Here is a 27,323-nt window from a genome sequence, read left to right as displayed (position 1 = left end):
TTTTATGAATTATGATTATTATTAATTAATTGAATTCCAATTGGCTTGAATTGGACTTACTATCTAAGTGCCTTGAGATGACATTTGTTGTATTTGGCGCTATATAAATAAAAATGAATTGAATTGAATGAAAGAGATGGAGGCCCAACACTGCGCCCTGGGGCACACTTGTGGAGAGGCGTTTAAATTAAGATCACCATCTAAACGTGTGCAGAGAGTTCATCGTGTCAAAAGCTGCTGAGAGGTTCATTTTAGTCATCAGATATAAAGGAAACAGTGTGACTGGCTGGTAGTTCTCAATTTAAGAGAGAACAATTATCTTTTTTTTCAATTACACTTTTAAAATCCAAGTTAAAGATACTTTTTTATAGTTGAACAATACTTTAGATGATGACAGGGCAAATATAATATTCAGCAGAAATTACTTAAATTATCAAACTCACTTGAATATGAAACATAATCTGAAAACTATGTTCTTTTCTACAGATGAGACGTGTGTCACATAATTAAAGGAGATTATGTGGGGATAAATAGCTGAGGCAGTCAGAGATGAGAGACTCCTGATGGCAGCGAAACACTCTGTGGTATCTCCTCTGTTACATGATCATGTTCAGACCAGCAGGTGACGTCCTCCTCTGCTTCAACACACACTCACACACACACACAGATTCAGTTAATGATTCACATAAGTTGTCATTAAGTTGCTGAGGCAGACAGAGCAATTAACACTGACTTTATTTCCGTCCCCACTGGGCCGCTGATTGTTGCAGTCAGTGAGCAGCGTAATGCTGCAGGAATGACTGACACTCACAGAGAGACCCACAATGTTTCCACTCAACCATGAACGTGTGCTTAGAGAAGGCCCGGCAGCTCCTCATAATGCAGATCCCCAGACGCTCCTTATCACAGGACTGCAGGTGGGTTGGAACGAGATAAGACCGTCATCCAGGTCTGTGGGATCCGCAGCCTCCCGTGACACATGTCCTTGTGTGTAATCTCTTGTAGAACACGGTCAACTGAGAGCCCGTCAATAGGCTCTTTATAAAGGTCGACTGACACATTAGTCACACCAGCAAACAGGAAAAGATTTAGTGGAAGTCAACAGGTAGAGCTGCAGCTGAAAGGCTGCAAACAGGTTGGATTCAGTTTGCGCTGCTCGTTTATCACAAACATCTGCAGCGAACACCGCCGTGCTCCTTTAATGATCCACGTGTCGTTCTTTTACTGCACCGCACCTGTTGGACAGCTGGTTCCTTCGTAAATCAGGGATTTTTATGCAAAACAACAACATTTCAGAAAAAAAAAAAAATGTTCACAAAACGTGAAAACAAAAAAAATGAATTTCTCTAAAATGTTTTTGTTTGTTTTCTTTGACAATATTATTTGTGTTCGTCTAATTTGTGTATTATTTTATGCATTTGCTTTCTGTTGTTTTGGTTTCATTTTTTGGATTTGAACATCTTTTATCTGGTGTTTTGTGGAACAAATTTTGCATTTCCTAAAATGTTTTCTTTTTAGTTTGTTAGTTTGATTTGTTTTGTTGTGTTCTTGTTGTTACTGTCTTTGCTGTTTTGCCTTGGCTGCTCAGGGCTACTGCACTAAATACACTTATTCAATCTCGTGCTTTTTGTGGATTAAACCCAATTCTTTGGGTTAAGCAATAATTAAATTAATCAAACAGTGACGTTACAGAAAATTTGAAAGTGTTTCTGCTGTCTGTGCTGATATTTCTGACATAAAACACAGATGTGCCAGCAGTTCTTTCGGAATATTTTCATGATACCTTTTTTTTTATTCAATTCAATTCATTTTTATTTATATAGCACCAAATACAACAAATGTCATCTCAAGGCACTTAGATAGTAAGTCCAATTCAAGCCAATTGGAATTCAATTAATTAATAATAATCATAATTCATAAAATAATCCAATTCGTTCATATAGAGCCAATTCAAAAACTATTTCCTAGCTAAGAAAACCAACAGATTGCACTGAAAACTTTTTGTTTTTCGGTCCAATCTCCCGGCCTGAGCGTGCCTGAGGCGACTGTGGAGAGAAACGACTCCCTTTTAACAGGAAGAAACCTCTGGCAGAACCAGACTCAGGAAGGGTGGCCATCCGCCTCGACCAGCTGGGGTTTGAGAAGACAGAAAGGGGGGGGGGGGGGGCGCGGCTGCGGCGGCACTGTAACACCATTCAAAGGATATCTGTTGGAACAGGGAAACACATGTTAATGACCACAATAGTATCACATATTCACATATACACAAAGAGAGTAAAGTGAGGAAAGGTGTGACAGGCCCCCCAGCAGTCTAGGCCTATAGCAGCTTAACTATGGGATGTTTCAAGATTACCTGAGCCATCCCTATTCAAGGTAAACACAAGAAACTTGTGCTAACGAAAAAATAAATAAATAAATAAATAAATAAAGGACCAGACTCAGTGAGTAATTCCCTATACTCCCTATACAGATCTGCTCCTCACACCACAACAACCATCTTTTTACAGCCACAAGCTACCTCAGCCTCTCACCAACTGCACACCAGTTTTATCATTCATTGTTTTTTTAAGTTAAATTTCTGCGCACCGAATATATTTACCGTGAGTTATTTGTTCTTTTACTTCAGTGAAAGATGTGAATGTTTCTTTCAGCACTGAAAACGGGTGCTTGGAAACACGTGAAGAATCTCTAAAAAGAAATGCTTTGGTTTGGATGTTTTTCTCTCTGTTAAATCAGGTTAGTTTACTGCATCTGAATCACTCGACCCTTACCAACAACATTACATCAGTGCATCACGTGTGAAAAGAGAAGTAATATCCCCCTAATAAAACTGCCACCTGGAAGTATGAAACACCTGATTTTATTTCTCACTGAATGTGCTGAAAAACACAGACTGAGAAGTAACTGTCCAAATACTTCTGGAATACATCAGGGGGTGTAGTCAGAAGCCTGGCAGAGGGAGCGAGTGAACAGATGCTGCAGCGGGTCCCTGGAGGCCGGGGCCATGCTCACTACACCTGGAACACATAAAGCCAATGTTCCCCCCACCTGGAGTCAACAGGGAGCTGGTTACCTCCACCTGGATCCGCAGAGCGCTGACGCCGTCGAACATCACGACAGGATCTCTGCTGATGAGTCTGAGCAACACAAAAAGAGGAACATCTGTGGAAGTGACTGTAAAACAGCAGGAATTTAGCCCAGTCAGCTGATCGTTTTTCATTAACTTAAATCAAAACTGTGTTGGTGCACACAATTGTTGCTCTATGCAGGCATTATTTCCTGTACCATCATCTAAAACCAGCTACTAATACTGTCAGATAGTCATGTGATGGCATTAATATGAGCTTTTTACTGCAGATAAAGGCTTGTTTCTGACTCTGAGGTGGGGCATTCAAAAGGTCATGTAAAGTTCTCCCATTACAGGAGGAGTTGTGAGTTATTATAGATTATTGTTACAGCTGATAACTTAAAAAAAAAAAACTTCAAGCCCAAATCTTGAAATTTAACATTAGAGAGCAAACACTTAAAGCTGCAGTCTGCAACTCTTTTTCAAGCATAATGCCTGGAACTGTCCGGGGATTCTGAAAGTAGTACATTAAATACCCCAATACAATACAGAAAAAATGAGTTCTCTAGGTCCCCTATATGTCCCGCTAGGTCCCTCCAAAGCCAGCAGGTTTGTTTACAAAATTGCAGACCGGACCGGTAAAAGGTAACCAATCAGGTTACGAGCTGGGCTCTGCTGCCTGTCAATCACCGATTGTGCACGCGCAATACAAGGTAGGCTCGTCCCCACGCTTATTTATCTAGACTATTGAACTTTATTACGGGCTAGTCTACTTACTGTGTCTTCCATGATCGCAAATGACAGGTGAGTTGATGAATGAGGAGTCGTGTAAGCCCATCTGGCGTGCACGTCTACGTGCACGAGTTCTCATGTGTTTTGATGGGGCGGGACAGGAAGTTGAATAACTTTTTAGTTTTCGGTTAAAAAATAAGCATTTCTTGCATTTTGCGACTACGGAGGTCACCGTTTTCAACTTCAAGCGTTCTGATAGATCATGTAAACTCTTAAAATGCCAAAAAGTAGGACTTTACGTATGACAACAACAAATCCTGCAGACTGCAGCTTTAAACATCATGCTGGAATATGAACTACTGGAAAACTAATTCTGGATTCTTTACATATCCCTTGCATCAATGTGTGTTTGTATCTATGTGTCTTTGTATGTTTCTATGTATGGGTATATGAGTGTATGTAAGAATAAATGTAAATATAGAAGTTTAGAACATCAACAGGAAGAAAAATAAAATGAAGCTCCTTAGTTAGGGGTGGGATTTGATAAGCTTATGCTTCTTCTTACTCAATTTTGAACACGTTATGTTATTTAATACAATGATAATTTTCCTTATGTTCGATACATCCATCCATCCATCCATTTTCTATACCCGCTTATCCGTCGGTCGGGTCGCGGGGGGGCTGGAGCCTATCCCAGCGGTATGTTCGATACAGTGTAATTCAATTATTATATTCCTATTAACATGTTCAAAATTAACAAAATAGAGACAGGTGAGAAAGCTCACTCATAGAGGTTCAACCTGTTCTCTGTCAAAGTATCTGTGTCACTCACGTGCAACGTGTGGAAAACGTAATCAAATTATTGGGGGTTTAAAGATTAACAGATGTAAATTTGAATATACTTTTAATGTTAAAGATGTGATAACATCAACACTCAGACTGCTGGACTGAACAAACTGTTGGCTAACCATAAACCACACGATGGGTCGGTTGCAAAGTTTTGCTACAGATCCTCCACAGAGTCAGTTTGATTTCCATTACAACCTCAGAGTAAAACATAAGAGCGGGTCCATTCGCCTTCCCACAATTCCAACAACAGTCAAAGATACCAGTGAGACAGATTAGAGTCGGTCTGTTTATAAAGTGACCAAAATACTTTAATTCAACATATTTATCTGAAAGCAGCTAACCAATACAACATTAATAGAGATGACTAGCTTTCATTTACAATTGAAAGTGAATAAAGCATAAACATACGTTAAGAACTCTATCAGGCATCATTTCTGAATCTTCTAAAGTACCAGACACAATACAAACCACTGACAATAATCAATAAATGAATGATCCATGTCATATCATCTCTGCATGTTTTGCATAAATGAACTTATTGTGTTCTAAGAATTCATTGTTAATTACCTTCATTTGTAATTGTATCATTTAAATTCCTAAATGTAACTAAAACCGTCTGTTTCTGAAGAAATAAACCTCTAAAACTGGCTTATTCAGTTTATGCTGGAATGTGCAGTGTTCATTTAAAAAAGACAGTTGTCTTTTCAGGATTTTGCAGCTCTGTGATGGATGGGCCCTCTGTAGAATTACTGGACATCATAATGAGATGTCAGTGACAGATCTGACAAATTGTATCGTAACCACAAAACGTTTGACACATTCCGCCTGATGTGGGACACGAATAACAAGCCATCTCAAGGCTTTGCGGTAAGTTTTAACTGGGGAACGATGAGATAACTCGTTATGAGACATGAGGGAGGCGACGGCACCAAAATGACCTGCTTAGCTTTGGGTTTGAGGCTAAGACTTTACAGGTTGTGACGCTCTGGAAGGTGCACATTTAAACTCCTGCTGCTGCAGAGTCATATCTTAAAAATCAGCTCATATTTCTTGTGCCTTCATGTTGTCTCTGATTTGGATTTAAGCCGTTTTCCTTCACACTCAGAAGGAACAAGACAAACATGTTTGATGTGATTGTGTTTAAAAGAGGGAACCCACAGTGGATCACCGTCACAGCATCAGAACGTCAGCCTGAAACTCCTCATTATGCAGGTTGTCCATTTTCAGATGAAGGCCTCTCATATTATGGGATTATAATTATTGATGGATTCATGTCTTCATCTCTTTGATGTCAGCTGAAGGTGCAGCTCAGTCTGATTAGTTTATTTACTGCTGTGCAGCCTGTAAATTCTCTCCTGGATCAATACACTCTGATCCTATCTTAAACTCCCATTAAAACAGCAGCGCTTATTTTTTATTTTCAATTATTCAACCAAATCTATAAAGTTCATCTGTGAGATTCATGTGGTTCAAACATACAAAAGAGCATTAAACTGTCTAAAAATAACCACATCAAAATCACACGAGACGGGATTTGTTTTTTGTCTGTAAATCATCGGAAAATTGTGAACAAATCAGTCTGAAACGTCTGGTGTTAAATGGTCAAATAAAAAAACGGCACCTTCTGAAAATCCTTAGATAAAAAAAGGCGTTGAAAGATGTTTGATATTTCATGTTCAAAAGTCTTAAATATCTTTTCTTGCCTGTTGTGGGAAATAGATGTAAGCAAAACACTTCTATTCATTTTCTGCTGTTTATCCAGCGTCACGTTGTATGATTTGATTTCTCAATTTAATCTCTGAATACTGGGATGCTTATTTCTGCCAAATACAGCCATGTTCCAGAGTCCTGATCCAGCCCTCATTTCTTTATGACTTTTTTATTATCTTTTAAAGTGGTCTTGAGCAATAGTTCTTCAGGCTTTCTGAAGGTCTTTCAGAGTTTTTCTTTGGATATTTTCTGCTTTTTCACTCATTTTCAGTCCAGTCCTGAACCTGACCATTTTTAGAGGAATGTGTTTTTCCACTTAACTCTGACCTATGAATCACTCAAGCAAAAAAAAGGCTCCTAACTCAAGGGATGAACCAGTGTTGTGTCCACACCATAACAGACAACTTAGCAAAGAAGCCGTTTTAAATTGGATCTTTAGGCACTTTGTTGCTAGCAGCCTGTCACAAAGACACATCTTTTGTTCCCATTTCTTTAGTTTCATCTATGAAAAACAGCAAAGATAACACAGTCTGACAGACAGAAAACAGGATTTCTGCAGCAACAAGGTGATTCCCAAAGAGCTGTTAGCTGAAAACTTGACATATCTCAGCATGGTGTGCAGTGTGTCCTTAAAACATTTGAGGAAACTGGACAAGTGGAGGACAAAAGAAGAAGTGTCAGGCCTAAAGAACTATCTCCAGCAGATGAACAGGATCTGAAAGTGATGTCCTTAAGAAAGAGGAAAAAATCCAGCAAAGACCTGACACAGGAGCTGAGAGATGCATCTGGACCTTCAGCTGATCCATCTGCTGTTGGCCCAAGCCTCATCAGAAATGGGCTCCATGGAAGGGTGGCTGTCAAGAAGCTGTTCTTAAGGAAGGGAAACAGGGAGAAAAGGCTGAGCTGTGCCAAAGGACACAAGAAGTGGGCTGAAAATCAGTGGCAGCAGGTCTGATGGAGGGATGAATCCTCCCCAGAGCCCGGAGCTCAACATTACTGAAGCAGTGTGGGATCATGTTGGCAGAGAACGGAACAAAAGGCAGCCCACATCCAAAGAAGAGCTTTGGGATGTCCTTCAAGAAGCCTGGAGAACTATTCCTGAAGACTCCTTAAAGAAAGGACACAAAGCTCGTCTGAGAGGGTTCAGGCTGTGTTGGAGAATGAAGATGCTTGGACCAAATATTCACTTTAAAGCTCCTTAAAATTGTACAAACTCTGTTTCTGCCTTATATTCTGTATTTATATTTATATTTGACCAAGTTTCAGTATATCACTGTTTCCCTGGAGATACAAGGGCCTGGATCAAGAATGCTGTTCTAACAAATAATTATAATAAATATCAATAATCTATTCAAAGGTAAATATTTCTTGGACTTAAACTGTCCTATTAAAGACAGTGAGACAGTAAAAGTAAATCCATCGTCCTCTGTAAATGAGCACAGTGAACTCATTGTTCATTGTTCTGCTGCAGAAACTCTGATTCCAATTGTTCAAAACTCACATTTATTTGGTTCATTGTCTTAGATACAAAACTTTCACATCTGAGAAGCTGAAAGCTGCAAACACAGAGGGAACACTCTCTCCTGCACATTTCATTTCTGTCCACTTACTCACTGATTAGTTGTTGCAGTGAAAATGAACTTTCCTCACCTGTGAGAGGTCCTGTGTTCAGGTTTGGAACCACAGCTGCACTGATGCCTCCTCTGTGATGATTTTAATATTCTGAAGACGTTCGGCTTGAAACAGCAGAACCTCTGAGGTTCAACATGGAGGTCTGTTCCTGCGCTGCACTCAGTCAGTCACCACAGGGAAGTAAAAGTTCTCAGATGCTGAACATAAAAACCTCACATCAATTACTCACTTTAAGTTTTTATCAACTAAACATTCGTTAATTATCGAAAGTCCACATTCACTTCAATAAGCTGCAACATTATTAAACAATTTTACATGTTAATGCGGTCAGGGGATAATTTTGATTCAGGAGCATGAAGGCTAGAGGTGTAAAAACATGGCGAGATAACTTTCAGATGAGCAGAACAACCTGCTGAGAAGCAGGTGAATGTTTGTTAATCAGGTTCAGTTGTTCTAACTAAAGCACAAATATGATCTGAAGCTTCAGTTTTTGGCTGGGATTTATTAAAGCTACAGTTTTCCTACCGTCACCAACTATTTACAGAGCTCAGGTGTGACTCTTTCACATGTTTGTGCATAATTATCACTGTTGTGTTAGCACGTAAGTAGCATTAGAACAGCAGTGATGAGAAGGTCGTCATTTCCCAGAGAATCCAAAAAAAAATCAAACAGAAGGTGACAAATGACATCCGGCTTATTCTAAAAAAAATATCTTTTCATCGTGTAACGCGTTGGAACGTTTGTGTGTTTAACAACTGGTTAAACTGAGAAATGACACGTTAACTGAGCCTGCAGCAGTCTGAGAAAAGCTGTGAACGGTGAGGGTTTCCAAATAGTACAAAGTTACTCTGCAGTACAGAGGAGCTGAGCTGTGAAAGTCAAAGCTCATCGTCCCGTGTGTTTTGTTGAGAAGCTTCGCAACGTTTCAGAAGAAGAAGAAAAGAAAAAGAAGAAGGCCTGCTGTGAGTCTGAGGGGACATCTTGGTTTTCTGCTCTGTGAAACATGGAGCAACCTGTGTTTGTGTCAAAGATCCAAATGTTAGAGGAAAGCAGATCTGAGGCCCCAGAAAACAGCGAATCATCTGGTTTCTAAAACTTCTTCATGCCACCAACGGAGCCAAAGTCAGAAAACAGAATCGTTTCTCTTCATTCATGAATGCACAGACAAAGTGTTTCATCCCGAGCTCTGAAATTTAATTGTGTTTCAGGAGATAGACGGTTCCCGACATGAGGGGCAGGACCCGATGAAGGATCATCAGATAAACCATGAAGACCCTGAGCGGGTTGGCCTCTCGGCTCTGTGGTCACGACTGGGTGAACCTCCTGAGGGGCCCCTGGGCTGAAACGTGCTGTCGGGCCCCTGTGGCCCTCATGACAGATGTGACTCTCATTATTTCTGCAGAAACCAAAAAAAACAGCTTCTTCCAGCTGGATGCATCAGAGTCAGTCAGCTGGCACAAAATCAATTTGGAGGAATTTAGTTAAAGAATTAAAAAGCAAATAAAAGCAAATAATCAAATCTCGATGTTGATTTTTCCTTTTAAAAGGGTTTTCAAAATAATAAAGTCAAAACATGGTGTTTCTGATCTGTTTCTGCATCAGAGACGGATTATTGTGACCAGAAAGTTTCTGTGTTCATGTGAAACTGATGAAGGTTTAGATCTGAGACTCAGATTAAACTCTGAGGAGTTAGTTCTGCAACATGCAGCCGCTTTCCCTGAAGGTCTGATCAGAGAGCAGCCTCCCAGCCTGAGTGGGAGGAACAGGAGGCCGAGGATCAGAGACGAAGAACAGCCCCGAAACTCCCCAGATCTGTGATTATAAAGGAGAAAATTCTGCTCTGATGAAAAAAAAAAAAAAACAAGCTTTTCCACACCAGGAAAAAAAACGTTTGAAACTACTGAGTCAAAAAGAAGAAGAAGAATCTTCATCATCATGCACTCAGAACCTGTTTTTTAATCTGTTTTATATAAAACTATCTATTATTTATTTCATATTGTTTAATCTATTTACAGGTTTTGATTTTGTTTTTTTTTTATTTCTAATAAATCTGATTTATTTTTAATCTGACAACATATTTCAGTCCTGGTCATATTTCAATCCGGTTTGATCTGCTTGTTTCACTGATGTCTGAACAGTACATTAACTTAGTTTAACCTCCTAAAGGTGAAAAACAGATTTTCTTAATGAGAGAAAATGAGAATGTTTCTGCGGGTAATTAAAGTCTGTTAATAATCAAATATTAGTTTAATAAAATATAATTGTGACTGTTTGAACTCAGATATTTATTTGTTAGAATCATCGGTAATGCTAAAGCACGTGTTTTTATCGTCATCAGCAGGGAGAGCTGCTCCCAGTAAATGTCTAAAATATTTGTATATTCTGAACGAAATAAAATCTGCAAATATTTAATATTTAAATCAGCTTCGTTTGAATTAAATGTTCAAATCCAGAATTTATCACAGCGGAGAGTCGATGTAACGAGTTCCAACTTCTCTTAGAGGAGACGGTTTTATCATTATTTTAGATATTTTAGGAAAAGGTAAAAGATAAAGTATGACGGAATAATTCTGGGTAAAATCGCGCCGGAGACGGAGGCCGGCAGGGAACAACCTGCCGCCCGCTGAGGCTCCACACAGCCCGCGGTAACGCGCGGTTCCGCGTCCCGTCCCTCAACGCGTTTTTCCGCTCATGTTTCTGCTTTTAGGCTCAAAGATTCAGCTTTTATAAGCAGATCAAAGTGAAGCAGAACAAGAGCCTGTAAATGTAACTTTTTCCGCTCCATTATCCCCAAATAATTTATAAGAATTTATTATTCCAGCAATGAGAGAAATAATAATTATGATAGAAAAGCAGGAGGTTAAAAATCTGCGGATTAAATCTGCGGCGGAAACAGGAAGCCAACATGGGAGTTTTATTAAATAAAAGTGCATTACATGAACCTGCTCCACACAGATAAATAAAAGTGTGTGTGTCTGTACAGGTGCTGCTGCGTTCATGGCCCCGTCCTCATTTGGTGAACCAGGAGGCGTTCATGGACCCGCAGAGGAAGCGCTGATTTTTAAAGAAAAGATAAAGTGTGTCTGATCTGAGCAGCGCTGCTGTACAAAAAACTACACATAAATTATTCTGTTCTGTTCATACAACTCACGCTTCTATTTACAGGAACAGTCCCGTCTTCTCACCGGCTTTTATTTACAGGAAAAGTCCCGTCCTCTCATCGGCTTCTATTTACAGCAACAGTGCCGTCCTCTCACCGGCTCTGAGTCCTCCAGCGCCGCGCAAAAAAAACCCCACAAAGTGAAGCTGCAGGTGCTCCAGAGTTCAGAGAAAGAAAAGCCGCACAGTTAGGAGCTGTCGTTCTCCGACGTGTGCACGAGCAGCGCGGAGCCCGGTTTGTGTTTCTTCAGCAGCTGTGTGATCTTCTCATCGTCCGAGTTCGGGTCCAGAGGTTTGTTGTAGTCGTCGTCTTCGTCCTCGTTGTCCGACGTCCCCTTCAGCCGCTCCGTCTCCGAGTCCTGCTTCTTCTTGGCGGAGGCCATCTCCGCCGCGTGCTTCTTCCTCCACTTGGTCCTTCTGTTCTGAAACCACACCTGACACCCACACACACACACACACACGCACACACACACACACACACAGCCGGTTCAGGTGTTTGTTTCCTGACATGTGATGATGCAGATTTATATTTTTCAGGCTGAAAAGGTGCCGCAGGCTCTTATATACCCGGGCGGGATAATCTTTAGCTCAGACTGAGTGATGGAGGGGCCTCAATTCAATTTCAGTCCAAATCACACGATTTAATTTAGGCTGACACACAAAACTAAATTCCAGACAAGAAAAGTAGGCCTAAGTGAAAATGTATTAAAAAAAATACACCTGCAAATATTATTATAATCATGTAGGCCTATTAATGATCAGATTTTCCCCCAGAACGGGGAAAACTATCATTGAGATTAGATTATTTTATGGAATGAAAGGCTCGAGCATCTCCGGGTCTCCGGGCCGGGCGTTACCTTCACTTGGCTCTCTGTCATGCCCAGGGAGTAGGCCAGCCGCGCTCTCTCCGGCCCCGCCAGATATTTAGTTTGTTCAAAAGTCTTTTCCAGTGCAAAAATCTGCTGTCCAGAAAACGTGGGTCGTGTGTGCTTCCTTTTCCCGTCTTTGTCCAGTAACACGGAGTTGTGATCTGCAACAGAAACCGAACAGAACCATTTAAACTCAATCCAGTTTATTTGAAATTATATAACATTTTAGAGGGATTAGATAACCCCTCTGAATAAAAGTCCAACACATATTTATTTTATTCTATCCATTTTATTTCGTTCTGGGAAAAAATGGAAATTTTAAGAAATTTTAATTAGGAAATATTTTTTTCTTTTCTTTTCTTTTTTTCTCCAGAGACGCGCGCACACTTACGGGGTGAACACGCAAATCTGGCGTCCCTCCAGTGCGGACTCTGCATGACTCCCGGCCAGAAGATCGGCGTCCTACCCGGCAGGTCTGCCAGCGGCTTCGGGTACCTGGCCACGGCCACAGCCGCGGCGCTGGGGCTGAAGTAAAGTCCGGGGGGCGGCGGGGGGCTGAGGCTGCTGAACCGGGGCAGTCCTGACAGAATCCCCGCCGAGGAGGAGGCGGCGGCGGCGGCCACGGCTGCTGTGGTGCCCACGGAGCAGATGGAGGGCCGGTTAAGGATGTCGTTAATTCCATGAGGGGTGGCCGAGGAGCACTGCTGCGGGGAGCCCAGCCCCGAAGACATCCCCGTGGAGCACTTGATCCCCGGGGAGGACACGGCCATGCCGCCTGGGTTGGGAGATGTGGTGGCCGGGGAGGTGGAGGAGTTGGGGCCGGTGGAGGAAAGCGGGTAGGCCGGGTACAGAGGGGTCTTCATCTCGGTCATGCTGTGCAGAGCTGCCAGAGGGGGGGTGCTGAGGAGGAAGGCGCTCTGTCGGGACCCGTCCATCTGACCCACCGCTAACATTACCACTTCTCTGGGGGACCCGGGAGGACTGGGGTGGGTTTCTGCGGGGGGTTCGGGTCCAGACTCAAACTAAAGCAACAGCCGCTCCTCTCTGCACTCAAACTCAAAGCCCATCTCAGTCAGTCTGCAGAAAAATCCCCAAATGTTCCAGGAAAACAGCGAAAAGTTGAGCTTCCACAGACAGTCCGGGTCCAGGTCCAGGTCCTGATCACGTCCGGCGCGGTGCGCAGAGCCGCGTGAGTTCATAAAAACTGATCATCTGCTCCGGCTGTCTGTCAGCCGCAAGTCCAAACTTTCAGAGGAGGATACATAGAGCCGAGGGTTGGGGGGATCTGTGTTTGGATTGGGTGACCCGACCGTGACGTGGGCTGTCCAGCTTCAGGCGGAGCTTCTGATTGGCTCCGTGGCTCGGCTTGCATTTGATGATCCGCCATCAGAGAGGGAAGGAGGAGATGAGAGTGAATGTAAAGGTCAGCAGAAAAGCACGTGACGACGATGAAGTCCAAAACACATAAAGTGCAGCAGAATGTTTACATGTTCAAGAAGAAAACAGGATTTTATGATCCAAAATCCTCAACTCAACAATAAAAGAAGAAGTTGTTTCTTTTCTCTCTGAAAGCACCGCATTGGTGGCCTCTCACGGGGGGCCTTCACAGGGCCCTCGTTTTGGATCCAGATTATCTGCAGCTCAGCGTGTCACAAACATTAAAGCTTTACATCTTCAGGTGGAGTTGAGATTTCTGAGCTGAAACACTCTGAACAAAATGTTTTGAGCCTCAGAGCCACTGCGTGTTTCACACTTTTACTTTTACTTTACTCAAACCTATAAAACATGAAAAACATCACATTTAATTATCACTGATATTTCTGGTTGAATGTTGAGTCTAATTTAACGGATTTATTCCGGATAGGATATATAGAAACAAATACTGAAGCTCCGCCCACTCTGCCATCGGCCCGTGGGGGGGTGGGGGGGGGGGGATTACTAATTACTAATTTGAAATAATTAGTGTCAGAAATAATGATGATATTTTTCGGTTTTTCCTCTCTAAAAATTTTGAACCTTGATTTTTACCTTCCAGGCAGCTGGAACCTGCAGGTACTCCTCGGGGTTTAAAATGCCCATGAATCTACTTAATTTCGAAGTAAATAATTGTTCATCCTATTTCCTTTCAACTTCCAGCAGAGCTGATCAGAGCATCTGAGATAACTGATATATTATTTCTGACAATTTAAAACCTTTTGTGACATGTTTCACTCATCTAAAGATCGTAAATGAAATTAAATATTGTAGGCTACATAAAAGAAATATGAGCTGTCTGATGACGTCAGCTCCTCTGCTGTCTGGTTAATGACGCAGCTGATTATCCATGATGAGGTCATCAAGCAGGCGTGATGACAACGAACTGAGCGCCGTTAAAAAAACAGACATTTGGATCTTCTTCAGGTCAAACTTTTGATGTTTTCGGTGGTGACGTCACCGCGTTTTCTGTTTAAATTGATCAAATGTGTCACAACTCTGAATGATGACCTTCATTTCTTCTTCTGTTAATGGAACAACAAAACAATAAAGAAATCTCGGGAAATTAAAACGAAGGAGAAACTATAAAGAGAAACAAAAGAGGAAATATTGAATTAATTATCATTTTATTTTATCTTTCTTCTTCCACGCTGGTTTTCTTCTTCTGTGGTTTTCTCTGCTTTGTTCTTTAGGATCAAAATGTGGTGAATTAAATGAATTCAAACAGAAACCAGCTCTGATGTTCAGCATTTTTATCAAAGATACAATCTGCTGGGCTTTTCTTTATAAACCTCATATTAATCTGTATTTAATCAGATTAGAACCGGATTGAATTGGATTTGAATAAAAATCTGTTTAAAGCTTTTAGATGACTTCTGCTGTGAGTCTGTGCTGTAAGAATAAACTGAAATAAATTGAATTAAGAGTAAAAAAAAACTCACCCACAAGCAGCATCAGAGCTTCAGGAGGATGTGCAGCTTTACAGGTGGATTATGGGATGTTGGCAGTCCTTAAACAGCCTTTGCAAACCAAAAGCAGCGACTGAACCAATCAGGAGCCATAAAATAAAAAAAGAATATTTGTTTTGTATATTTGTATCTCTTATTAGCAAAGTCTTTCGTTATCTACAAAACTGACAATTAAAATCACGTTAACAATCACTCTTAACTCCGTTTTCTGCTACACTTTTGTGTGCGTGCTCGTGGCCTGGAGAGTGTGTGACGTGCATGTGTGACCTTCATACGTGTTTTTGAAGGTCTGACCTCCTCGGCCTCTCATGGGTGCCTGAAAGGTCCAAACCTCAGAGTAAATCAGTGCCGTGAAGGCCGGCCTCCTCCTCCCTAAAGGTCTGATCAGCCCAATTGATCTGTCTTTTTACCCCTAAAAACCTTTTGGGTCCATCAACCAGAATCATGATTGGGATCCACTTTGATGAAAGTGAACCGTTTCTGTGACAGCATCTTCTGTTTTCTTGTTTTGGTGAGACGGAGCAAAAGATTACAGTTGGTTTGAGTTTCTGACACTTCAATCACCAATCAATCAATAAATTGATCATTACAGAAGGAACCGTCAGATTTACTGATGATGTACATGACGGCTTCTAAGAGTCTCATATTTGTCCCCCCAACAGGATTTCTGACATGATTTCTGAGATGATGAAGAGGATCTGGAGGGTGATAATTCAGTACCGAGATGCTGATACACAGCAGAAATACGCCAGTAGAAGTCAAACTGATTGTCAATAATATAATGAATCAGTAATACTAATCAAGTGCTTCTTGTGTAAAGATTCAGGAGATTAGAACAGATTCAGACTGAATATTCTTCAGATAAAGCCACATATCTGTTTATGACCCCGTTACTTTAAATAAAATCTCATTTTTTCTGAGGATTCACTTTGTTTTGTTTGTCTGTTTTAACAACTTCACGCGGTTCAGTTAAAGTGAGGCACGTGGATCCTGCTGCTCTGTAATAATGAACCGAGGAGAAACCTGCTCAGACAGGCTGCCGCTCAACGCGGCGGTGGGAATCTGGTGCCGCCCGGTGGCTGCAGCGTGTAACTGCACACATCAGCAGGTTTTAAAGTGGATGTGTGTGTGTGCGCTAGCCTAGAAATCTAGACGGGGCAAGAAAAGTTTTAAACATGAATAGAAAAAAAATTACTTTTTATTTGATGTGGGTTTTTTTGTTTGACTTTTAGTAAAGAGTACTTATTGTGTTAAAGGCAATCAGTTGCCACAAATATTTTAAGTTTGGAGGTAAATGATTTTTATTTATTTTTAGTCTAGTTTATTCCAAGCAAAAATAATATACAGAACAAGCGGCTAAGTACATTACAATTTTTGTACAATACACAAACTGAACTTATTCGTAGTATTTTAGAAGTGCATTTATACAACTTAGATTCGAATAAGCTTGGAAAGGAGTGGGACGAAGACAAGCTTATAGATTCCCACCCCCATTCAGTTCTTAATAAATAATAAGGCCGCCGCCATTTACATCATTGGTTCTCCATCAAATATGTGTACATAGTACAGTTGCAATAAATAAAAAAAGAAAAAGAAAGAAAAGGAAAAAATACATACACATACACACATACATACACACGTACATGTATTTATTTATATGTATACATATACATATACATACATTTCTCTTCCCCCCTTTCTTCTTCCTTAAAAAATACCAGCAATGGCAATAAGAATACCCCAAGGGTAAGGCCTGTGAGTAACTGATCATAACATCTTTTACTGTTGTACGCAGCGATCTTCTTGCGCACTGTACTTTAATAATATCATTTTTTTGTATCTTAGTTTGAAAAGGTGAATGGATGGGCATTGTTTAATATTGGCACATAGACTGTTCCATAGAGGGACGCCACATACAGAGACGCCACAAACAGAGACACACATGGTTTTCCTCGTGGTCCTCACTGCTGGTACTTTGAATTTGCCACAGCCCCTCAAATTGTAGTTACCTTCTCTTTTTAAAAATATTTTTGTATATTTGTCGGTAATAATTCCTTACTTGCTTTGAACAATAGCTGTGCTGTATAGAAATCAATTAAATCTTGAAGTTTTTATAATTTGGGTTGCAGAAACAATGGATTTGTGTGTTTAAGGTAACCCACTTTATTAATGATTCTCACTGCTCGCTTTTGTATTGTTACTAGGGACTGAAGTGAACTTTTATAGTTATTTCCCCAGACTTCAATTCCATAGGTTAAGTATGGTGATACCAGGCAGGAGTACAATATATGCAAAGCCTTAGGATCTAGATCATATTTAGCTTTGTTCACTATTGAAATATTTTTTGCTGCCATTTTCTGTATATGTCTGATATGTGATTTCCAGCTCAGTTTATTATCAATTGTGATTCCTAAGAATTTGATTTCGGCTACTTTCTCTATTTCAGTACCATTTATGTTAATTGCTGATTTATCTTTTTCTCTATCTATATGATAACTTTTGTTTTGTTTAGGTTGAGTGATAATTTATTCATATTCAGCCATGTTTATACTTTAGTTAATTCATGATTTACCTCTTCTATTAGCTTGCTGTAATTCTCATCACAGTGAAATAAATTTGTCGTCCACGTATAATACCATTTTTAGTACGTTAGAGACCTTAAATATGTCATTAATGTATAAGTTGAACAGCAGTGGGGCCAGTATAGAACCTTGAGGCAGACCACAAACAATGCTCATTCGTTCAGACTCAAACTCACCCAACTTCACAAATTGCTGTCTCTCTGTTAAATAGCTTTTAATCCAGTTCCAGGCCACTCCCCGTATGCCATATTTTTCTAATTTTTGGAGTAGGATACCGTGATCAATTGTATCAAATGCTTTCTTCAAGTCTATGAAAATTCCGACAGCGTGCTTTTTGTTGTCTATTGCATCAGTGATTTCTTCTACAGCGTCTATAATTGCCATTGTGGTTGATCTCTTTGGTCTAAATCCATATTGTCCATCATTAAGCAGTTTATGTTTCTCAATAAATTTTTCTAGTCTGGTGTTGAACAATTTTTCTAATATTTTTGAGAACTGGGGTAGAAGAGAGACTGGTCTATAATTTGTAAAGATGTGCTTATTTCCACTTTTAAAAAGTGGTATTACTTTAGCAATTTTCATTTTTTCTGGGAACTTTCCAGTTTGGAGGGAAAGGTTGCATATATAAGTTAATGGTTTTGAGATGTTATTGATTATTGTTTTTACTACTCTCATGTTTATGTCAAAACTATCCATAGAGGATTTATTTTTTAATTTGTTCACGACCGCTTTAATTTCTTCCTCATTCACATCTGTGAGAAAAATGGTTTTTGGATTCCTATTTATTAATGAGTTTACAGAATCATTGCTGTTGCTTACTAGGATTTTATTTGCTAGTTTGGGTCCGATATTTATATAGAATTCATTAAATGTGTTTACAATATTCTCCATATTATGCTCTTCAATAGAGTTGTCTATAAAATAATCTGGGTATGAGTTGGTTACATGATTATTTTTTAACACGCTGTTTAATATATTCCAAATTCCCCTTCATGTTGGTCTTATTTGCATTTAATTGATTTTCATAATATACTGTTTTACTATTTCTAATAATGTTTGTTAATTTGTTTTTGTCAACTTTTTTGAGTTTTGAGTTAACAAGTCTATGTATTTGAGTTATGGGTAATCAGAAGATTGAATGAAAAAACTAATAAATGTTAAGTACATGAAACATAGAAATCCTGAGTTGTCATGCTTGAAATGATTAAGTTCTCTTGAATTATTGCAATGAGAAAGATGAATGAATATTCTGAGTAGCAGAAACTGACATTTTTTGTGTTGGCTTAATCAGTAAATTTAAGTGAACTATAATTTAAAATTACATTTAACATAAACTCAAAATATATAAGCTTTGATATACTCAAATGTTTGAGTTTATAAACTCAAAAGAATTGTGGCAACTGATTGCCTTACTTTTTTTAAGTTCTGCTTACTTATTTGGGTTTACAGTGCAAGAACCATGGCGTCAACCGCAAGAAAAGCTGGTGAAGGAGCTTGTGCTGTGCCTCTCTCAGGACATGTTGGCTTTGATAGTATGCCTGACCAGCTGGTCAACAAGTCTGTCAACCATGGTTTCTGCTTCAACATCCTCTGTGTTGGTGAAATGGGTCTTGGGAAGTCCATTCTTATGGACACACTGTTCAACACCAAGTTTGAGGGTGAGCCCACCCAGCACAACCTCTATTCATTTAATGAAGCCACACTGATCCATTAGGAAAACTATTCCACAGTGGAATTGAATCATAATGATTCATATCTGAACACAAACTGAAACTAGGTCTAACAACCTGCTTGATGTTAAGGGTGGAAATAAAATACAACACATATTTTTCATAGCAAAAAATTTATTTAATAAAATAGACTGAGCAAGGATTGTGGCAGTTGCTGAAACACAGAGAAATGAAATGCATTGCAAACTCAAGATATCTCAAATGAAATGGCAAACAAGCCAGGCTGTGAGGCAACAGAGGAAAGAAAATCCTTAGATACTGTTGATCTCTGTGTGTGTGTGTGTGTGTGTGTGTGTGTGTGTGTGTGTGTGTGTGTGTGTGTGTACACAGTGGGTTGAACAAGTATTCACCCCCTTAGATGTTTTACCTCTTTATTGCTTTTATAAATCAATCATGGTCAATATAAGTTGGCTTTTTTTACAACAAAATTTACAAAAAAAACCCTCTTTCATGTCAAAGTGAAAACAGATTTCTACACAGTAATGTCAATTAAATAAAAATATGCAATGTAAAATAATGATTGCATAAGTATTCACCCCCTTTGAAGTGACTGACCTAATTCAACAGAGCTCCAGCCAATTGGTGCCAGTAGTCTCACAATTAGTGTAATGGGGATCATTGCGCAGTAAATGTGTCTCAAGTGATTGTAGTATAACGACACCTGTGTCTGGAAGGTCCATTCACTGGTAAGTATTCAGTAATCAGTTATCAGTATTCCTGGCTTCTGTTACTCCATGAGGACAAAAGAACACTCCAAACAACTCAGAGAAAAGATTATTGAAAAGTATAGGTCAGAGGAAGGATATAAAAAAAAGTCCAAGGCACTAAACATCCCCTGGAATTCTGTTAAATCCATCATCAAGAAATGCAAGGAAAATGGCGCATGTGTCAATCTGCCTAAAGCAGGCCGTCCGCACAAACTGGGTGACCGTGCAAGAAGGAGGCTAGTGAGAGAGGCCACCCAGACATCTATGACTACTCTGAGGCCACATTTACACATAGCCGGGTATTTAGAGAAACAAATATATGAAGCATGTTTTAATTTCTGTATTCCTATAGTTTGTTGTGAATCGTGACGTTTAGTGTTAAAGCTGCAGTCTGCAACTCTTTTTCAAGCATAATGCCGGGAACTGTCCGGGGATTCTGAAGGTAGTACATTAAATACCCCAATACAAAAAAAAATGAGTTCTCTAGGTCCCCTATCTGTCCCGCTAGGTCCCTCCAAAGCCAGCAGGTTTGTTTACAAAATTGCAGACCGGACCGGTAAAAGGTAACCAATCAGGTTTACGAGCTGGGCTCTGCTGCCTGTCAATCACCAATTGTGCACGCGCGATACAAGCTAGGCTCGTCCCCACACTTATTTATCTAGACTATTGAACTTCATTACGGGCTTGTCTACTTACTGTGTCTTCCATGATCGCAAATGACAGGTGAGTTGATGAATGAGGAGTCGTGTAAGCGCATCTGGCGTGCACGTCTACATGCACGAGTTCTCATGTGTTTTGATGGGGCGGGACAGGAAGTTGAATAACTTTTTATTTTTCGGTTAAAAAATAAGCATTTCTTGCATTTTGCGACTACGGAGGTCACCGTTTTCAACTTCAAGCGTTCTGATAGATCATGTAAACTCTTAAAATGCCAAAAAGTAGGACTTTACGTATGACAACAACAAATCCTGCAGACTGCAGCTTTAAGCCTCAAGTCGTTCCACGAAGACATTTTAGCTGCATCTCGGTGAGGCTAATCCAAGCGAGACTTACATCGCCTGGCTAAGTGCGAGTGCACGAGGAACGTAAGAAGCCCTTTTAAAAGTGTCATCACCAGAAATGGTAATACAGCTGCGATCAAAAAAGCGAAGAAAACGGCATGGCTAACAACTGCAGACAGACTAAACGCGTAAGTTATGAAAGTTTCATACCATTGTCAATAGTTAGACATTTATTTTACTGTCCTCATTAGTGATGTGTCGGTCGCGAACGATCCGGCTCTAAGAGCCGGCTCTTTGAAGTGAACGACAGTATCTCTATTTTTCAGTATCTCGCTGTCTCTCCGCCTCCCTGTCGTTGCGCTTGTGCTCTACAAGTGCCACAGAGCCGACAGTTTTTTCCCCACATCGTTTTTTTTGTCCTTTGGTGCCTCACTGTCTCTCCCCTCCCCCTCACTCTCCCTCTCCTTGCGTTTTGCTCTACTTCTGCCAGTGCTAGAGGGAGGTTTTTTTTCCTCGGTCGGTGCCTTAATGTCTCCACTGCCCTCATGTCAAGCGTGTGCTCCACACATCTGACCAATCACACCAGCTTTCAATTAATAAGGTGACGGGGCTGCTTTAATACATTTTCGTACTGTGGTGGGTATTTGTATTTAATACAGTGAGTTCTTCATATCTAGTGGTTCAAAACTTGTGTTGTTCATGTTTTTTATCCTTCGTAGTTTTATACTTTAATTTAATAGCACTGAAAGTGATACTTGTATTATGGTGCCTTTTTGTTATGAAGCTGCTTTAATACTTTTTCGTACTGTGGTGGGTATTTGTATTTAATACAGTGAGTTCTCCATCTCTAGGCCTAGTAGTTCAAAACTGGTGTTGTTCACATGGTCTTTTTTATCCTTCATAGTTTTATACTTTAATTTAATAGCACTGTATTTGATATTTGTATTGTGGCACCTTTTTTGTTATGAAGCTGCTTTGATACTTTTTCGTATTGTGGTGTGTGTTTGTATTGTATCTGTTTAATTTATTTTAAGTTATTTTTGTGGAAGAGCCGGCTCTCCACAGTAAGAAGAGCCATGAGAGCCGCATCTCGAAAAAGAGCCGAAAATCCCATCACTAGTCCTCATGTATTTATGCTCTCCTCTTTGTGTTATAATGTGTTTACATAAAGCATGCTGAATTGTTTCTGTATGAGATGTACAGCACAAATATACTGGCCCTGCTCAGTTTATTAATAACCCAATAATCGACACGCATCATCATACTTTGTGACTATATTATCGTGAGTGTGTTAATTTTTCACTGTTACATCTCAACAGGAGCAATCTTAACAGCCAAAAGCGTACCTGGCAGCAGGTGAGAATAAAGTACAGGAACATATTTTAGAGTGGTAAGTAGCCTTTGAAGAAATGTGTTTGTCAATAAAGAGAGCACCAAACTAGATATGGAATACAAGAAACTGAAAATAAAAAAGAGATTATGACTAGAGATTATGAAACTGGAGAGGGATGTTAGTATAAATTCAGATAAAGGAGAATTTCGTGTCGTGAACTGTATTTAATTCTGTTTTCTCTCAACAGCTTGAGAAACATGTAATAATAATTAAACAATTCAACACAACTTGAACTCAAACTTGTCATTATTGTACGGTTCATGCAAAGTGTTAGAAATGTGTTTTTTACATTTATATTCACAGTGGGGTGCCATGACCTAAACGTGTGGAAAGTTATCAATCATCTCTGTCCATTTAGCCTTCTTACACTTGCTCTGACTTAAACTGCTACTGTGTCAATGCTAAATTATGAAAAGAAGTTCTAACTCAAAGGTCACAACAATAAGGATCAAAGGGAATATGTGTCCCTGTATAGGTCCCTCACTGTGTCAGGAGAAACTGAGTCCTTTCAGGAACTAGAACCTGCAGGGACTCAACGAAGAAAAGACTTGAGCCTGAAAAGTGGTTTACAAGACAAAATGTATAAAATATGAAGTATACTATTAATTTAAGATGGCTCTGTCAGAAGTCAGCCATGGTGCCTGAAAACTTTAAGCAATGAACCTGTATTTAATTTGGCCAAAGGTCACTTCTATCCGTGCCCTTGTTTTAGCATGTGCATGTGCATGTGCATGCCCTTGTTCCTGGATCAGGACATGGCGTGAGGAGGTACGGCCAGCATGCATAGCCTCTGTCCCCAAGCAGGACACCATTGAACTCTCCTGCAGAATAAGAGAAATGTTGGATGGATATACATGTGTTAAGACTTGGCAATTTGATGCAATATGTACCTTATATGGCTATATAATAAAGTATGACGAGCACTTTAAATTCCTTAAGATGACCTCTACACCTGACCTCTCATTAGATTACTAAAATTCTGCCTATGCTACACCTTACTTCAAAAGTAAACTCCTTCGGGTAAGTAAAATGCTTGCGCCTTGTGCAAACCTCTGTGCCAGTAAGGATGCTCGGAAGATCCTAGAATCATGAACTGATCCCGGCCATTTGGCCTCAATGTTGGAAATGAAATGAGCTCCATCACAGATCATCTGTATGCACGGAGGATAGGAGTCAATGATGAGGTTTCACAGGGCATAAATGTAACATTGCTCAGCATTACTCAAAGGGGTTGATGTGGTATTTTTCAAAATGAGAAATCGAGTTCAGAGTCTATGGACAATTATCCCCAAGTGTACCTGTACATTTAGGATATGGAAAAAATTTCGGTTTACATAGTCAGCCTCCACGGGTCCAGCAGGGGCCTGGAAAATGTGACAATGTTTAAATCCAGACTGAAAACAGTTCTATTTAGATGTGCATATGATACCTGAAAGTATTTATCTGCACTCTTCACTTTTAAATTAATTAATTAATGATTTTTTTGTTTTTTGGAATGATTTTATTGCCTTCTTGTGATTTTATGTAGCTGTAAAGTACTTTGAATTGCCTTGTGTACGAATTGTGCTCTACAAATTGCCTTGCCTTGGATGCGTACATGGGTACAGTGTAGTGCACCGATAACATTAGGGAAGCCTGAGGGAGATGATGAACTTAATGCAAATACTTCAGCCAGTAGGTTGTTTTACATTATCGGCTACTGTAAATGTGGAGCAGCAGCCTGAAAGGACAGAGGCCCCCCCCCCAACATTCGCAATACTGACACTCTCCCTCTGTTCAAGTCTTAAAGCTGCAGTCTGCAACTCTTTTTCAAGCATAATGCCTGGAACTGTCCGGGGATTCTGAAAGTAGTACATTAAATACCCCAATACAAAAAAAAAAAGAGTTCTCTAGGTCCCCTATATGTCCCGCTAGGTCCCTCCAAAGCCAGCAGGTTTGTTTACAAAATTGCAGACCGGACCGGTAAAAGGTAACCAATCAGGTTTACGAGCTGGGCTCTGCTGCCTGTCAATCACCGATTGTGCACGCGCGATACAAGGTAGGCTCGTCCCCACGCTTATTTATCTGGACTATTGAACTTCATTACGGCTTGTCTACTTACTGTGTCTTCCATGATCGCAAATGACAGGTGAGTTGATGAATGAGGAGTCGTGTAGGCGCATCTGGCGTGCACGTCTACGTGCACGAGTTCTCATGTGTTTTGAAGGGGCGGGACAGGAAGTTGAATAACTTTTTATTTTTCGGTTAAAAAATAAGCATTTCTTGCATTTTGCGACTACGGAGGTCACCGTTTTCAACTTCAAGCGTTCTGATAGATCATGTAAACTCTTAAAATGCCAAAAAGTAGGACTTTACGTATGACAACAACAAATCTTGCAGACTGCAGCTTTAACTCAAAACCCATCCGTTCAAGTGTGCTTACCTCCATTGATTGCTCTGTTCTGTGTATTTTTAATATGGTATGATGTTTTAATTCCTGCGTTTTATCTAATATCTTGTTTGTACAGTGTCCTTGACTGTTTTGAGAGGAGCTCTCAATAATTTGTATCATTAACATTATTACCTGTCCCCCATTTTTCTGAGTCTACGTGGGTGTAGATCAGATGTTTGTTAGATATTGATTAGTTTTAATGACCACCATGTTCTCTCTCATTTAATTTCATGTTCAATACGTGTGTATAGTTGCGTTTCTTTAGTTGCACTGGCACAGACTGATTCATTTTTCGAGACAGTGAAAGTGGTGATATGATAACCACAGTTTTTGTTTAGTTTTTTAGACAAAACATGAGTTGCGAGAGCGCAGAATTCTAGGTGAACATTTCTTTCGGGAGTCTGTTTCAGCCGGTCGGACATTCTTTGAAATGCAGGTAAGCTAAGCTTCAACTTTAGCCTGCCCGGGACCAGGCTAGTTCAGCAGCATAAGTTACCATGGTTACTCAGCGGGCATTCAAATAAGCCACGTTCGTGGAACGGAACTCTCTCTAAGTTTAGCCAGAAGTAGCGAAATAAGCCAGGTTTTCCGCTAAGCCAGCTTCGTGGAATACCCCCCTGGTGTTTCTCAACGCCAATCTGTAAGTCTTTGAGTGATTTAATGCAGTGAGTTCTTCATCTCTAGTGGTTCAAAACTTGTGTTGTCCACATGTTTTTTATCCTTCATAGTTTTATACTTTAATTTAATAGCACTGTATTTGATATTTGTATTGTGGCACCTTTTTTGTTATGAAGCTGCTTTGATACTTTTTCGTATTGTGGTGAGTGTTTGTATTTATAACTGTTTAATTTATTTTAATTTATTTTTGTGGAAGTGGTGCTATGTTGTGATAATTTAAATGGTTATAATAACATTTTTATTTATAAAGCATTGTTATGCAGCATTTTTACTCATCATAAGTGCTTAACAATGTCAATAACGAAACAAAATGTTATAAAATTAGGTTTAAGCTATTAATTAATTAATAATGTAAAAAAAATATATATGGGGAGCCGTTTGGGAGCCAAAAGAGCCGGCTCTCCACAATAAGAAGAGCCATTAGAGCCGCATCTCGAAAAAGAGCCGAAAATCCCATCACTACGAAATACGCGGTTCCTCTGAAACAGCATAGAATGTATCGTCAGTGTTACTTCATTAAATCTTAGCTATTTCTCCTTTATGGTATTTTATAAAAGTTATGCTTGTTACTACCGGACGTTTTTCAACGATCGTGAAATAATCCTCAAGCGATTACCAAATAAGCAAGTACATGATTGGCGGTTTCTTTAAAGTAATTTAGGAAAAATAATATCTGGTTAGGTTTGTTTTCACTATTAATTACCCAACATTTTCTACCCTGTCACTGCTAAACGCATCAACAAGGAGGAAAGGTGTGTTGCAATCTGCTGGTAATTTGGTATTGGTAATTTGCGCCAAAATTGATGTAAAAACCATATTTTTGTAGAATAAGAATAGGTTTTATCTTTGCCTTGTCTCTTGTGGTATAATGAATATAGGTTTTATTTTAGTCTGTTAGGTTAAAGACCAAAATAATAATTTGCATTTGTTTATGTAACTCAAAATTTCCATTTGTTATTTTGTTGTAGATACCATCATGCTTATTAAAACAAAAATTGATACAGAACGGAAGTATTGGAAGAATTACAAGCCTGGAAGAATTATTGAATGCTGGTAAGCAATGATTGACCCACTGTTGGAAAAAAAAAAGAAGAATATTTTGGTTGAAGATGTTTAGATGTATGCCAGTTCTGCTCTTTACAGTCTGCATCTTGAGTGATCCCAAATAGAAGTGAACAATGAATTTGTCATTATAAACACAAAGAACCATTTTTCATATTTCTGCGCAGAAACTGTTTTATAATGAAAATTGAAATCGGTTGAGTTGAATGTTGATTCTTCACTAACCATTCTGGGTTCTATTCACCACTTTCTTGTTTTGGTAACTGATAGTGTAAATCCTACATTTGAAATATTTCAGTGATAATTTAAATGTGGTGTTTTCTCCGTAGCTTTCACAAAGTTCTCCATTCCACCTATTGTTGAGGGCATCAGAGTTTTTGATGACACGGGAACTGAGGTAGATGCAGAAATATTTGAGGAACTAGTGCAACAGCCCAGGACTGGCATATTGACCATCACATTTGGCAATGGTAAGCTTGATTTTTCTTGATTCCAAGTTCCTTCTGAATGTTCCTTTGCATTTTGACTATTACCAAAGTACTATGGAACTTTGGGGTGACAACCAGTGCAAAGTATTTTACTTATTCATTTTTTATACTTTTTTCTTGTGACCTCTAGCTTCTCAGGGGTCAACATCATCTCACTGGACCCTGGAAACATCATTTTCTCCCACCTCAGTGCATCAAACTGCAACAAATTCAGCACCAGAATCATCATCCTTAATATGCAAAAAACACATATTTTTTGTCTGTCAACAGTTTGTTGAATCAGCACTGATC

At 39.6% G+C, this 27,323-nt stretch overlaps 1 protein-coding gene across 1 annotated transcript; it reads right to left on the bottom strand.

Annotated features, from left to right (window-relative positions):
* Positions 1-10,904: 10,904 nt before the first annotated feature.
* nkx6.1 (NK6 homeobox 1) lies at positions 10,905-13,158 on the bottom strand. Its single transcript, XM_075455780.1, has 3 exons — positions 12,410-13,158; positions 12,007-12,179; positions 10,905-11,583 (listed from the first exon to the last, which is right to left on the bottom strand). Exons 1-3 carry the CDS (start codon positions 12,969-12,971, stop codon positions 11,338-11,340), a joined length of 981 nt encoding a protein of 326 aa, XP_075311895.1. The 5' UTR covers positions 12,972-13,158; the 3' UTR covers positions 10,905-11,337.
* Positions 13,159-27,323: the final 14,165 nt, after the last annotated feature.

Source organism: Odontesthes bonariensis, chromosome 22 (genome assembly GCF_027942865.1).
Source record: "Odontesthes bonariensis isolate fOdoBon6 chromosome 22, fOdoBon6.hap1, whole genome shotgun sequence".
Classification (NCBI taxonomy): Eukaryota; Metazoa; Chordata; class Actinopteri; order Atheriniformes; family Atherinopsidae; genus Odontesthes; species Odontesthes bonariensis.
This window is presented reverse-complemented; position numbering and strand designations above follow the sequence as displayed.